Genomic DNA, 14,699 nt, shown 5'->3' on the forward strand with positions numbered 1-14,699 from the left:
ACAGTGAATCACGGCCACGCAGCTTCCAAGCTCATGCCTCCCCCCTCCTCCTCCCTCCCTGCCTCCCTCCCTCCCTCACCACCTGAGGGCCACCAACCCCCTCGACACATTACAGCCCCACTGTGCCAGTGTCTAGCAACAACACTCACACACAGGGTTAAAACCACACAGTGTTACGGGGGTTGCCTTTGTCGGACCGAGCCAGAACTGACTCTGAGGAGTCTGATAGCTCTCACCTTTATGCACATCAGGATCAGCCATTTGCATTCAAGTGAAACTGATTGTCACTGACTCCTGCTTGTAAGTGAGCATATAAAACATGCGTTGGTGCATTAGTCATACATTTGGCTCAATAAAAAGCATGACTGAATATAATAACCCTTTATTGCGAGGCAGATTCAATTTTTCCTCCATTTGTCCGACAGCTTTGTGTTTGTGCTATTTTGTTATTTTAGCCTTTGTTTTAACTGGCATAGAAGACATGAGCCGGAAGCAGGTGCCAATCAAGCCACTACGCCTATTTAACAAGATGATGCTGTTTGCTTGTTGATACTATGTGTCCAAGTGGATTAGAGTCCTGTGCTCCGTCAGCGTTTGGCCATGGATGGTGTGAGTGCAGATCCCTGCAGCATCTCGGCGATGTCCTGGCAGCAGAGGTTAAGTAAGGCGCCCTGCCCTCTCAGATGCTCCACAGCTACTTGACCTGTTTGTTCAGCTGCACACCCGGGCCCAAGCTTACCCCCCTCCCCTCCACCACCACCCACTCCTCCCCTGACCTGCTGTGCCAAAGATGTGAGCCTATGGCAGGCAGAATGCCAGCGACCCCACCCCTGTTTTTTGCCCGGTAGGACATTGGGGGCAGAAGGTGGAGAGGGAGGGATGGAGCCGCAAGATAAGCAACCTCCCGGTCCAGGTCAGCTATTCCAGATTAAAAGACCAAAGAAACAAGCCTTTTAATTAGGCTTGCCGTGCAGTTAGGGCCCTGCGGTATTGCGGCCTAGACACTTCCTGCATTGTGCTACACCACCCAAAGAAAGTAGCAATGAGTGAGTGAAAGAAAGTGAAGGAGGGAGCCTAAAAATGGCTCTGCCACATCTGCACCACACCACAAAACAAAAGAGATGCCTGATTACCACCATGCACAGCGGTTATGTACCTACAAGAAGCCCTACAGAGAGCTCCGGCATGGACAACAAAACCACCTGGACTTGTTTCAATGTGAAATATTTCTACAGAAACAGCTGAGCTTTCTCTTCATTTATTACAACATGAACCCGTCCAAGTTTCCGCTGCTTTCTTCTCGTTTTTAAATCCTCTTGCTTTTCTTATTCCCACAGTTAGCTCTTGTGTGTAGATCTGCTAAGAAATCCCAGAGCCAGCCCTGTCAAACTCGGTTTAAAACAGCGTAGCTGCATGGGAAATAATGTTCTTCTCTTAACAAAAATAGAGGCAAAATACCAACAATCATATCTTGCAGATTCTTAATGAGCCCTTTCGGATCCTTGACAATATACCACTAATATGGTGCTTTGCATCCTTTGAAACATGCCAGAGTGGAGTCCTGGAAATAGTAACACGAAAGCTAGGCCTCGCTGACGCCCAACAGGCAACGCATGTTTTTCTCTGCATTCGCTGGTCTGCAGTATGTCTGCCCTCGTACATTTTCACACCAATCGCACTCTAAATCTGTAGTCCTACCTACGCCTTGGCACAGGAATCCCAGCGCAAGTCGTTCAAGAGTTTACAGAGAAAGGGGAGAAGAAACGAGAGATGAAAAGTGTGGAGCTTGTGCAAGTAATTGCCTGCTCTCAAGACACGTGGAGCCTGTCTGGAGAAGAAGAGATACAGGGGGTGGTGGTGGAGGTATGTCATCAATTTGAGCTGGGCCCTAATGTTCTCAAAAATACAGACGGACACCTCACTTTGATCTCCATGGCCTGTTCAGCAGACGGTCCATCAAGATAACCGTTCATGCCGGTTACTGTAATCTTAGCCTGGACCCCTGCTTTCACTGAAGAGAGGGACAGAAGACTTAAAAGGACAGCTTTACACCCCATGAGTCTGACAGTACAGAGGGAGACGTTCATCTACATTTTAAAAGAATGTATCTGTGTGATTATGGAGCGAACTTGAGGGCGGGTTGTTGATAAAAGGCTGTGTTTGGGAGAAATGGGTCAAAGGACGCGTGAGTAGGAATTTTGTATGAATAGTGAAGCAGCTAGGCGGTTTGCAAGTAGCGCCTCGGGGGTGTGGAACGTGCTGGGGCCTGCCGTATTATACAGACAAGCCCCGCACCCGGCCAGCTGTGCCGCACACAAGACTGCAGGAATGAGGGCACCATGAATGGCTTTCTCTGTGTGACAATGACTGCAGCACTCTCAGCGCAGAGGGAATGGTCAGAGGTCTTTGCCGCGGACAGGCAGCATTGAGTTGGTGTGTGTGTGTGTGTACACTGAGAAATTACTCAGGAATGTGAGGATGCATGCCAAAGACAAAGAATTTGAGTCGCATTGAAGGGAACCTTACCCTGCTCACCCCCTGAAGAAATATCGCAATCCCATCAAAAGGCCTGGCCTGACAGCCACACTGGATGGAACTAATGGAAGTCTTGTGCACTGGCTTAAGCCCGTTGGAGGACAGATTTTTTCTTGCAGATGAATTTCCCTCGATAGCAGGAGAGAAATCTAATAGCAGCTGACGGAAGATTGTTTTTTTTTCTAGCAACACATTCATGGCCTTTTTTTAAATTTATTTATAGATTTATATCTCAAAAAATCTTTCCATACAGTTGAATTCACACATTCTTTACACTCCATTACGGTTTAATCCTAACTTGAGACACGATTATGCACATTGATGCCAAAGTTTGAGCTAGAGAGGAATCTCAAGTTAGCATTCAGCCACATGTGAATCAGAAACCACAGTCATAGCCACCCGACTCAGACACAGCTACAACTTAATAAATACTTTACAAAAATAATGCAGGCTTTTTTTGATGATAAAGATCTGCCACAGAGACACAAGGGACACGGCTGTAAATTTATGGTACAACAAAAAAATATGTGCATGCTAAATAAAGTCACAAGCTTACAAGAGAACCTGGATATTGTGAATCACGAAACGGGAGAAAATTAGATAACCCTGTTCTCCGTCCCAACACATTCCTGAAGGATCTCATTATTCTATTACCACAGGCCTCTCAGATTCACCAAAACATAAACAATCTATGGAGACGAACAAGGACACAATCTAAACGAACATTCCTGGAATAACAAATTTCCCTTTTTAAGAATACTAACTCAGTTCTCCCTTTAGTGACAAGATCTGAACAAGTTATAAATGGTGACGCAATTACTGGCCAAATTTTTATAATTTTTTACAGAGGCATATTTTATAAAAAAAAAAATGTTTATAAAAAAACCCAGCAAAGTTGTTTGCCTTGTTTTGGTGAAGTCAAGAAAAGTTTCTTGCGAGCAAGTAAATGTCCTGACTCTGTTGGATTTCTACTCCTCTTGCTTCAAAAGAGCAGTAAGTCTTGTTCTTCAGAGCCTAAAAGTTCTTGTGTTACTTGATCTAAAACAGAATTTAAAAAATGGTTTCAGCACCATTTTTGAGGTTTAGCTGAATATTTTTTCTTCCTTTCACGCTACAGCCGTCTAGAATTCCCTTGCTTCCTCAAACTGTTTGTAGTAGTCCTCGTCCTGAGGGTTGTCGGGACACGTCAGCCCGTTGTTTGGCGGCCTTGCCTGGTTGTAGCGGCTCCAGTCTCCTTTGCAGATGATCCAGGGCAGGATGTCCACCTTATAGTGCAGGTCGGCTGAGAACTCCGTGCTGATGAGGTTGGGCGTGCCGGCCCCTTTGCCTCGAGTGATGAGCTTCATGTTGTCGTCGTAGCAGCAGTGCTGCGCCGCCAGCGTGGTGGACTCCAGTGTCAGCATGGAGCGGATGCAGTAACGGGCTGTGGGCTTGTAGATCTCCAGCTTCTCTTTTGGCCCGCTGGCGTCCTTCCAGCGGAAATCCCTGCGCGTGAGAGCGTCGTGTACGTCTGCCGTGCTGTACGCCACCTCGGTCGGGTAAGAGCAAGGGCAGCTGGGAAGGTCGTTCGCCACCTTGGTCATGTACTTTTTCAAGAAGTCGCTCTTGCAGTTCATCCATCGCTCGCAGCTGTCTGTGTCTGGAAGAAATGAAAACACCATTGAATGCTGCATTTCCTTCCATAACGTTAGAAGATGAAGTGGTGAGTAGGTGAAATACTCAACATACTCAAAGGTGTTTAATTACAAACAGAGAGACAAAGAGAGACAGGTCAGCTGCACACTGTGCTCTTCCTGCCCTGCTGCACATTTTCATCTCTGCCCAGTAATGGAGCGCAGCCCGAGCATGAGGAATGCTAAGTGTGTGCAGGGACAGCGCTGCCAGATGGGTGAGCTGTTTTTGATAGTTCATGATCATCTGAATGAGGGATAGTCTGGGATAAGACAAGAGTAGATTCTTACCGACACCAAAGAGCTCCGTGGCATTGAACTCATCTGTTCCAGCTAACAGGCTCACTTCGGTAGCTGCCGTCTTGAAGGCATCTTCAATACCTTCAGAGAGAGATGAATGCACAGTGAAAGGTGGATCAAAGATAAAAGACTGCTGGTGGAATTGTTTTCTCTCTGTTATCCAAAAATCAAGACTTTACCTGGGCAGTTGGGCATATCGCAAGTTCTGGACTCGGTGGCTGTACAGGCGTAACCGCACGACCTGGTTCTCTTCTGGTTGCCATTTCCACAGGTGACGCTGCACGCTGTCCAGTTACTCCAGTCCCCTTCTCCGTCCATATAGTCTGGATCAGAGAGAAAGAGAGAGAGAGAGAGATCTTCAGCTCTGATGCAGGCCACATGCTGAACTTACTCAGGCCTGTTAGCATGCCTCACTAATAATAAGTGGGGGGAGGACATGAAAGGGGAAGAGGGGGAGCTCAAAGTTCTCTTTGACTTCGGCCCTCAAAGCAGATACCACGCAGGCCTGTCTACACACACACACACACACACACACACACACACACACACACACGCACACGCACACACGCTATGTTGTACATGTCATAGGACACAGTACGTGTGTTCAGTTAGTGAAGTAACGGGGAAAGCGTTTTGCTAATTCCAACAAAGCTACAGGGGATCCGGCAGGGTTTTTGCAAATAGAAATTCTTGGAGCTGCCTGAGTATCCCTGGCCTAGCGGCACCGGACACCATTCAGCTGCTCTATCTGTGATTCATTGGTTTGGAAATAGGAAGTGAAATGGCAAGAAATCCTCTTTAACTCCAATTATCATAGAGCAGATCAGTGTAATGGGTATACATGGAAACAGTTACACTTGGCCCTACCACCACCATCGCTACCGCACACAAACACTCACACACACACACATCTTGAAAGCAGTCCTCCATCAGTGAGGAGAATTAATGTGGGCATGTTGGGATGGAAGTATTTCTGGCCGGGGTCCAAACCTTCCTATACACCCCCCGCTGCCATCTGCCCCTCATTATGAGCATTTTGTATGAATACAGGCCGGATAGCAATCTAGCGCTGCTCTCCTCCCCCTGCCATAGCTTGCTACGGCCCAAGAGCTGCTGGCAGCTCGTACAAAACTCTTTATGATAACCGTCCTTAAGCCCGCAGATGAGACGACTGATATCCTCCACTGGCCTGTGATGGATCAACCTCATTGTCTGTCCGCAGTTATGATAATTAGGTTAAAAACCAGGACAGAAATGATGAGAAAATGTTTTCTTGTCCACTGTGTGGTATGAAATAGCGGATAATTGAGAGCTGACCGCAGTGATAAGCCAGAAACATTAAACATGAGCCTATGATTTGACCAAAAAAATGGAAAATCACCTCCTTAACCACTGCAGTGTAAGTGCAAGTGTATGAAATGACATTTTTCACAGCGTACGCATTCCTGTTAGACCATGTTGGTTTGGGCATGCTACAACACGGGCCGGACGCACACTGTATGACAGTGAGTGTTAAATCTTCCACGGCAGATTTATCAGTGGGGTTTGCTTTTGCAGAGTGCTGCGAGGATGGCGTGGCCCCGTCCCTGCTGCTGAACTTTGATGTATCGAGGCGTTAAAACTTTGTCACGTAGCTAGCGCCGCACCACAAAGGAATCCATCTCGTAAAAAAGTGTTAAAGGTTTCAATCTGGGGCTCCCAAAAGGCTCGCCTGGGATGCACTTATTATGGTGACAGCTTAAATCAGTCAATCTGCAAATTACAGATTCCACATCAGACTACGGCCATCTGTGGAAACGCTGGAGACCAGCGCTCAAATGAGAGCCCATGTGCCTCAGCTGAATATTCTGCCACGTGCATTGTGCAATCATTTCCTTGCAAACACACCCTCCTGTCTTCCTCACCATATTCAGATTGAGCCTTGCTTCCTCCCCCAGTGCCTCCTCTCCTGTCCCAGTCTGCCGGCGGCCTGAGGAAGTTGCTGTCCTCGCTGTTGCTCCCATAGTTGCGTTCTTTCTCCTCCGTCTGATGAGTGGTGGAGGAGGAGGAAGGTGAAGACGATCGAGGCCACCAGTTTCTCCAGTTGGGAGAGGCCCAGTTGGGTTTGCTCTCCTTGCGGAGGCCTTTCTCTGGCTCATGGCCCTCCAGTCCATCCACCACCTCAATAGTCACCTGAATTAAAGAACAGAAGTCAATTTAAAGTCGATAAATTGTATATAGCATTTTGGTACAGAATGGGTCGATCGTGAGGCCTCGGGGGTGACACTTTCTGATACCCCCACACACGATATTACCCCCTTCCCCCTTTTCTGTCCTAACACATGTGCCTCCCAGATGGGGGGGGGACGACCACCACCCCTGCCCCGTAGTCACCCTCCCACCTCTTGGGCTCTCTGCACCTAAACACAAAGTTCAAAGGGCTACTCAGCCTCCTCCAGACCATGAAAGCCAGATGAATCCCAGGATCAAAGACACCCCCTTCTCCTCCTCCCCCCCTCCTCCCCACAGCCTCACGCCCTTGCTCAATTGGTTGCCCGACTCTCTTCCCACATCTTGAGATGTTAATACACTTTGTTCGTGCTCGGATTTAGCGGTGATGCTCTCAGATATGGAAAGACCCCCCTCGCTGGATTAGACAGGAGAATGATTTAAACATGGCAGTGGTTTGCTCGGCCATCTGCACCACTGAGGGCAAAGGGCTGGCCACACATTTACATAAGCTGCCGTCTGTTTTCCTGCACGTGTTAGTAGTAAGCCATTGCTGGTTAGCGTCGGGCCTTTCAGCTGTCATTATGATGGACGCGAGACCTCAGTGTCCGTCGTAAGCCTCACTACGAGCCAGGACGTGTGAAAAGGGGGACAGGGGGAGAAGGAAGGAGGAAGCGGGAGAAAAAAGGGGGTAGTGATGTGCACCAAACTATCCTCCTTCTTCCTGTTTGCTCTTCCTGTCCTCTGTGGTTGAGTAGCCATGTCTTACGAGAGAGTGAAAGCATCGAAGCGCCCTAGCAGGTGCACAGACACACTTGGTCACCTGTATGTTGGGATTCTGTCCATTGATGTCGGCTTTAGAGAGGTCGGGGAAGTTGTGCAGATCTAGTAGGAACGCTCCAGGGCCGTCCCTGTGGACGTTGCTGCCTTGTGCCCAGGGGAGGGTGGCAGGCCGCTGGGCCAACCGGTGCTCTGGACCTGACCTCCGGTCTTCAGAAGCCAGTTGGACAGAGCTGCTTTTTGCATTTATATTGTTCTGCAGAGGAGAGAAAGGAACATATTATTTTAGTTATTACTGTTTGTGCATTCACACTATAAGATAATTAGAATGCTTACAGAAAATATTTGATTACATTTCGTGTGAATGTTGAGACTAAGGGCCCTGTCACTTGGCATCCATAGAGTTTGCACACTCAGCAACATTAGATTGATGTTGACAGAGGTTCATGTGGCCATGACCTCCGTCATAAATCCTATGGACAGTGGACTCTCGACTTTTCGGAGCCCAGAGAGAAGGAGCCACTGGGGCAGTGGGACAAACATAACACTGAGTTCTGTGCGTCTGTCTGCGTCCACCAAAATATGATCTGTCTAGAGCTCGCATTCAGAGCCAATGTCACAGCAGGACTGTATATTTTTTTCCATTTTTAACCAAGTACGCTGCTGCTTTATCGTAGTTATACGATGTGGACATTTTTAGCATGTCCTGATGCTGGCTGGGAGAAAAGAGCATGTAAGACTGATGGGTTTCCTGCGGTGGTGCTATACTGAGAAACCTAAGCAAACATTGCAAAATAATTACATCTGCCTTCTTGACGACAGAAAACATTTGGTCCTCTGACAGGGGGAGGTTGTAAATTCATCCCAAAAGGACAGTTGAGGACATATGTCCCCTGTCAGGTATGCATAGAAGGAACAATTATATCTCAATTGGACAGACAGCCATAAGTAGTCGGCAATCAAGCATTCTGGGGTGGCAGAAAATAAGATCAGAGAAAGCCATGAATCATGTCGCTTGTTTTCTTTTTTTCTCGTCCCATTTCTTACTCCCTAGTGTTTTTGTGGCCGGGCTAAGACCTGAGAATATGGCAGCAGTGCTGCACGGTTGCGGTGGCCAGTCACAGACAACGTGTCAGCTCAGCCACATTGTGGCAGGGCATAAAAGCCCCCAGTGGAGCTGTTTGTGTCCAGCCAAGGTGCACTCCAAACACTGTAAATGCTGCTGCACAGCAAGGGAGGAAGGATTATAAATGTACATGTAACTTAAATTCAACTGCTGAGGGTAAACAAAGACTCCCACGTTCAATTTAGCATTCTTTTTTCTTCATTCACTAGATGGAGAGATTTCTAGATTCACACATTGAGTTAATGTGATGCATATCAAAGAATTAAAACACTTTCACATCATATAAATACATTTGAGGTACATCCATAATTATAATAATTATACTGTTGCCCAAATTTTTGAGGGGGGAGTGAAGATGGCTGTGCCGTTTGTCTGTAGCCACCAAATAAAAAATGAATGAGGTTTGAGATAAGATGATGAGTTTTTAATCAGAATTTATGTTCAAAATCATAAAATTTGAGGAAAAACAATTCGGAAAAAGCAGTTTCCAATTAAAACCACAAAGTTTCCATAACCGAACAATTATAGCTGAGATCTCACCACAGAAAAAAGCTCACTTCAACAGCATAGCTTGTGCATCAACCATGGACCCTCATGTGAACATCACAGGGCCCTCTTTGCTTCTATTACAAGTACTTGGGCTTTGAGATGCCCACGTGATAACCCAGTCTTTCAAGTTCCCAGCCTTCAGAAGTCACTCAGGGGCTGTAATTGAGCTCCACTGAGGGGAGCAGGCCCAACACAACACTCACTGGTTCAATGACAATGTTAATACATACACGCAAAGGTAAATAACGTAAACAGCTGTGTTTAATCTCCTCCATCGTAGATTATATTTTTATGGTTATTAGTATTTAACTGCAGACCACACAAGTTGCTCTGTTCCTGATACTGATACTACAAACAAAAATCTGCAACCGGAAAATCCCAAACTACCACACATTTCATAGCCACTGAAGACAGACAAGTTCTTTTGTTTTCCCATCGTACTACTGAGGTTTTTTTCCATTCACAACCATTCAAGGAAATTCATCCAGAAATGTCTCTAGCTGCTGATTTAGACACAGCTAATAACTGTCAGTGAGTTATGATTTACTACTTTCTCCATGAATTGTTCTAGAAAGAAAGCAGATGCCGTCCACAAATGCTTCATAATACACAAACTGTTGGCTGGTAGAACCCACTCACAGTGTTTGCATGCAGATTAATCCATCATTATCTGCTCTAATCCTATCTGAATCTTCTGTTGTATCACATTATGATGTATGACACATGGCAGGCAGATTATCTAATCCTGACACATATTTAGATTATTTAACGTCAAATTTAAAAGCATTCTGATTAATCCCAGGGCAACACTTGTGATGATGTTTCACTCAGTAGGGGTGAGTCAGGAGGTTTATGGGTAAATATTGGTAGTTTAGAAAACGCTCAATATGGGAGAATTGCTGCTAGATGTTTTTCAGCAAAAACATATACTACATATTGAAAAAAGTGCTGCATGTTTAAATAAAACTAGTAGCAATCATTTTCTACCAAACCACTACTACTGTAACCAACTAATATTATCAGCTAGTTTCATGTTTAAATTATTTGCAATCAGCTGTCATTTTGAACATGCTGGAATGCTTTTCCACCTTTATCTTTCCAGAAGAAAAAAAATACTTAATTAGCACAGTATTGAACCTTAGACAACAGATGCCACTGGGATGTGTACATAGCATTGACATACAGCAGCCTTAAATATAACATTATATCCTTGAGCTGAATCGTGAGTAGGAAAATCCTGAGATTGTATAGCTGAAAACAGTCCATGAGTTGGACAGAAACAGGGACATCTAAGCTGCTTTTCCCCATCAGCACTGAGATTTCACTGAATCTTAAATTTCCATCTGGGGGCTCAACAGTGTGAAGGACAAACCATGAAATTTTACACGCCTTAATAACAGATTTCTTTTTTTACACGGTCCCTATTAAATATTTTTCAGCAGAGCGATTGAAGAGAATTAGTAGAGATAAAAATATTGCACAACATGGGAATAAGTCATCTGAAAAGAATTGCAGTTGTGTATCAGTTGTGTAAATCCCTGATAATGTCGACCTAAACACCTCTCTCTGTCTTATCCGAGGGACTCTCAGTGGAGCTTTTTAACGCAACATAATGAGAAAAACATGCTGTTTTCCCATTTTTCTCTTAATACGTCCCAGGCTGTAGCAGTGCACAGGAGTAACCCATTTAAATGTAAAAAAATGTTAGCAGTGTTCCCCTTTGATGGCAGGCTGCTTTACAGTTCCTATCACTCATCTGAGATCTTCCTTGAGAGGATCGTGGTTTAATTTGGAGATCAAAAGTGACACACCATTCATTGGTTCATCTGGGGCCTCCCAGGATGTCACCCCCCCACTCTCAAAAGCCATGAATGAACACTTGCACACACAAGCCACCCCCCCCTCCCCACCCTCCTCACAGTATCTCTTCGTCTTTTCCCGCTTCCCCCTTTTTTCACTTTGTGAGGGCTGCTTAAAGGGGCATGACTCTATTTTCAATTAGGAGCAACTCAGGGGTCCTTCCCCCAGGGAGGCTGGCAGGAAATGAAGGCAGTGCACATTGTGCCAGATGCTGTTCAGCACCACACTTATGTAGGTGGAAGAGAACACTATCCTTCCCCCGTCACACAGTCCTCATACTGGACTTACCTATAGGTTTATTTACAGGATGAAACCTAGAAGAATTGCTATAAAGGAGCTCAAAATGAATCATTTAGGCATGACTTCTTGAAAATAAAACACAAAAATAAGCTCAAGGGTAGAAAACCATGTTCTTAACTGGCCAATATTGTTTTTTTAATATAATATCCCACTAATTTACATCGCCACAGTGGTTGATTCTGTGTTCTTTGGTCAGTGGTGATAATGTGCCATGGACCAAAGCATTTTGTCTCTCCACTACAGGTGCATGGAGCCGCATCCTGTCATTTGTGTTTCTGTGAATGGCATTTTAAATATGACACCTTGAACTGACAATACACCCCCTGGGCCGTGACAAGCCTGGCTGAAAGATGACATCACCGTCTTCAGTGGCGGACCAGTGAAGCATATCCGGAGCATTCATGAGCAAAAAAAAAAAAAAAAGAAACATTCTCAGTGCTTTTCTCAACATGGGGCATGATTGGCAATGCTGGCCTCTTTCATCACAAGCCAGAATCTCTATGTAAATTTGGACTAGTGACAAAAGGGATGTTGGGGTTGGAACCGGTGGCATGTTTTTAGGATTTTTGTTGCAACTCCTCAGGAGAAACTTTCTCCTGGTCCTCCAAACCAACATTTGGCTGTGTGACAAATATTCGATAAATTCCTGGAATATTTCTTCAGCTTTGCATGCCTTAATATCCAACCGAACACAGGCCTGCTGTTGCATGTACGCAGGCCGGTCCACAGTGATGGCAGTGATAGTGGAGATAAGAGAAATTACCCTCACCATCCTCTGTTCAAGTAAAAATTCTTTCCACTCAAGTACCCCAAGCCCTAATAAAGAATTTATGAAGGGACACCATTCCAGTGTGCATAAATACCCATTTATCACTGGGACACGAGGAAAGTATTTCAGTAGCATGCTAAATATACATCAAAAAGCAGCTGATGGATGCTTAACACTCTCGGAAAAAGCCTGTTGATCCCAGACCTGTCTTAACCCTCCAGTCGAGATGTGAGACTCTGCATGCTTTACGCTGATGTTAAAATGGGCAGTTAAACAGTTAAACCAGTCTTAAGTGGTGTCATGTTGACAAATGTCTCCCTCGTTGAAACTTTGTTGAGGTATGTTCTAAACTGGAGCACAACCCAGAAAGGTGTCATACATTTTTTTTTTTTCATTCTGACCAGACTACATCAATGTCAAAGGATTTAAAAAACGTTATATTGTTTTATTTTCTTCTGCCTGTCCATGTGTCCTTTCCCACACATGTGAGTATAGAACGAGTTGGGTTTGATGCCTGATCTGGAGCAGGGCACCGAGGGCAGAAGTCAGTTTGATGCCAGACTCTTCTCCACCTTCAGGGGTTCAGCTCTGACCCTCCACCTCATCAACTGAAGGCTTGGGTGACAGTGATGAGCCCATGATGACAGAGGAGTGCCTGCAGCTAGCATTTAAACCCCCGACAATAGGGAGGTGCGTCTGGTGCAGCGGGGGCTGACCTCTGACCCTGCCTCATCTTCCATCCCTCTACTGGCTCCCTGTTATTCCCCGGGGACACTAGGGAGACCACATCCGTGTGTATGTCAACAAGCCCCGAGGACGCGCAGGGTTCCCTAGATACTGAGGTTTTATTTTACCTGGGCCGTCGGCTCAAATTAGCATTATATTACAAACCCATCTGTGACCAGACAACTTAGATATTCCCTTTTGCATCACATGCCCCCCCCCAAAAGAACGCACTACTTGCTCCTACTCACTTACAGATCTCCTGACTCACCTCTGTAAGTGCCGTGTCCTGATCCAGGCTCAGAGTTTCATTTCCCTGGGGCAGCGGGCTGCTCCGCAGTACCGTGATGTGCAAGGTCAGGAGAAGGAGTCCGAGGAGCAGCAGCAGTTCCGCCGCCAGTCGCACCATCCTTTTGACGCGGCCGCTCTTGGGAGCCTGCGGTGTCGCCGGAGCTCCGACTCCGCCTCCTCCCGGTGCAGAGACTCCGATCTCCGGATCCGCCGGGGACGAGGAGCCGCAACACCACTTCGGAGCCACTTCGGGAATCAGAGTTGCAAAAAAAAATGAAGGGGAAAAGGATCGGAGGTGGGACAGTCGAATAATTTTTGGGGGAAAAAGTGATGGAAATTGGATTTTTTTTTTTTTGGGGGGGCTCTTTAGAAACTGCGTCCCAAATTAAGATTGATTCTCACACTGATTTTTCATATATAGTTTGATTTTGAGCCAAATGTGATGGGAGTTAATGCGCCGATCTACGGACGCATGCGGTGCGCTGAACGCTGGTCCAGCGCAGCACGAGCTCTCTCCTCTCGTTGCCCTCCTCAGACCTCCGCTCAGGACACTCTCAGGACACTCTCAGGACACTCTCAGCCCAGTTGCCCCGTGGTGTCCCCGCCACATCCTCAGCCTCACACTTCACTCTCCCCTCACTCCCACTTCAGCCGCTTAACGCATTGCTTGTTTTTGTCCACATTCTGCGCTCTCCGACGAGACTACCTTTTAGAGGGGGGAAGAAAAAAAGAAAAAAAAGATTACAGGTAGTAGTTAAAAAGTGTATCTTCCCAGTTAAGACTTCACGATGGAGTTCTGTCCCCCCCCTCAAAAACAGTATTCATCCATAACGCTGCAGATCGTAAGACCACCGAAATGAAGACCCGGGCTGGCGTGAGGTCCTTCTGGAGGAAACCAGTCAAACCCGTGTCAGACCGCGGCTTACTGAAACACGCGCTGCTCTTGCTGTGCGCTCTTGAGGGGCTTTTATACCAAAACGCCCCCGAGCAGAAGCCCTCCCCCTGCTTAACTCTTTCGTCCCTCTCAACCAGTCCTCCTCACACTGGTCTACTGTGGAAGTTCGGGTGTGAAACACCCCAAAAGTGTATTGTGCTACTTCTCCCATTGCCAATGATAACCATGTGAGTCCTCGAGAGCGCGTTACACGACCAACATGACACGATTTATCTTTAAAATCCCCATATCTCAATGCAGATTCCATGAGGTCTCCCCATTTACACAGAGAGAACTCTTTCTAAGTCACTTTAAAATACAGAGAAAAAGTCATTTCCAGGCACAATGAGGACTCCCTGGAACCACTCCAAGTCTCCTGGTGGTCCCCGGGGGCGCGCCGCTGGGCACACAGGCGCGTCGCCGCGGAGAGGAAGAGGCCCGGAGGCGCGTTACAGGAGGTCTGCGTCTCCTGTTGATAGGAGCGCAGCGGCAGCCTGGTCTCGTCCTTTGATTACAACGCTCCAGCGGAAGGTGCCGCAACACTCCACCTACGCGAGACAAACGGTGTCGTAATGTGATTAGCTATGTGAGACTGTTTTATTGTCCGCTTCAAAGGACGGGTCGCTGTGTCAAACCATGCGCCGAGCGGGGCTG

General features: G+C 46.6%; 1 protein-coding gene across 1 annotated transcript; it reads right to left on the reverse strand.

The window, feature by feature from the left end:
* Positions 1 to 2,740: 2,740 nt before the first annotated feature.
* ism1 (isthmin 1) lies at positions 2,741 to 14,019 on the reverse strand. The gene is made up of 6 exons (XM_054600416.1): positions 13,092 to 14,019; positions 7,537 to 7,749; positions 6,410 to 6,677; positions 4,685 to 4,828; positions 4,497 to 4,586; positions 2,741 to 4,174 (listed from the first exon to the last, which is right to left on the reverse strand). Exons 1-6 carry the CDS (start codon positions 13,227 to 13,229, stop codon positions 3,657 to 3,659), a joined length of 1,371 nt encoding a protein of 456 aa, XP_054456391.1. The 5' UTR covers positions 13,230 to 14,019; the 3' UTR covers positions 2,741 to 3,656.
* Positions 14,020 to 14,699: the final 680 nt, after the last annotated feature.

Source organism: Anoplopoma fimbria, chromosome 6 (genome assembly GCF_027596085.1).
Source record: "Anoplopoma fimbria isolate UVic2021 breed Golden Eagle Sablefish chromosome 6, Afim_UVic_2022, whole genome shotgun sequence".
NCBI lineage: Eukaryota > Metazoa > Chordata > Actinopteri > Perciformes > Anoplopomatidae > Anoplopoma > Anoplopoma fimbria.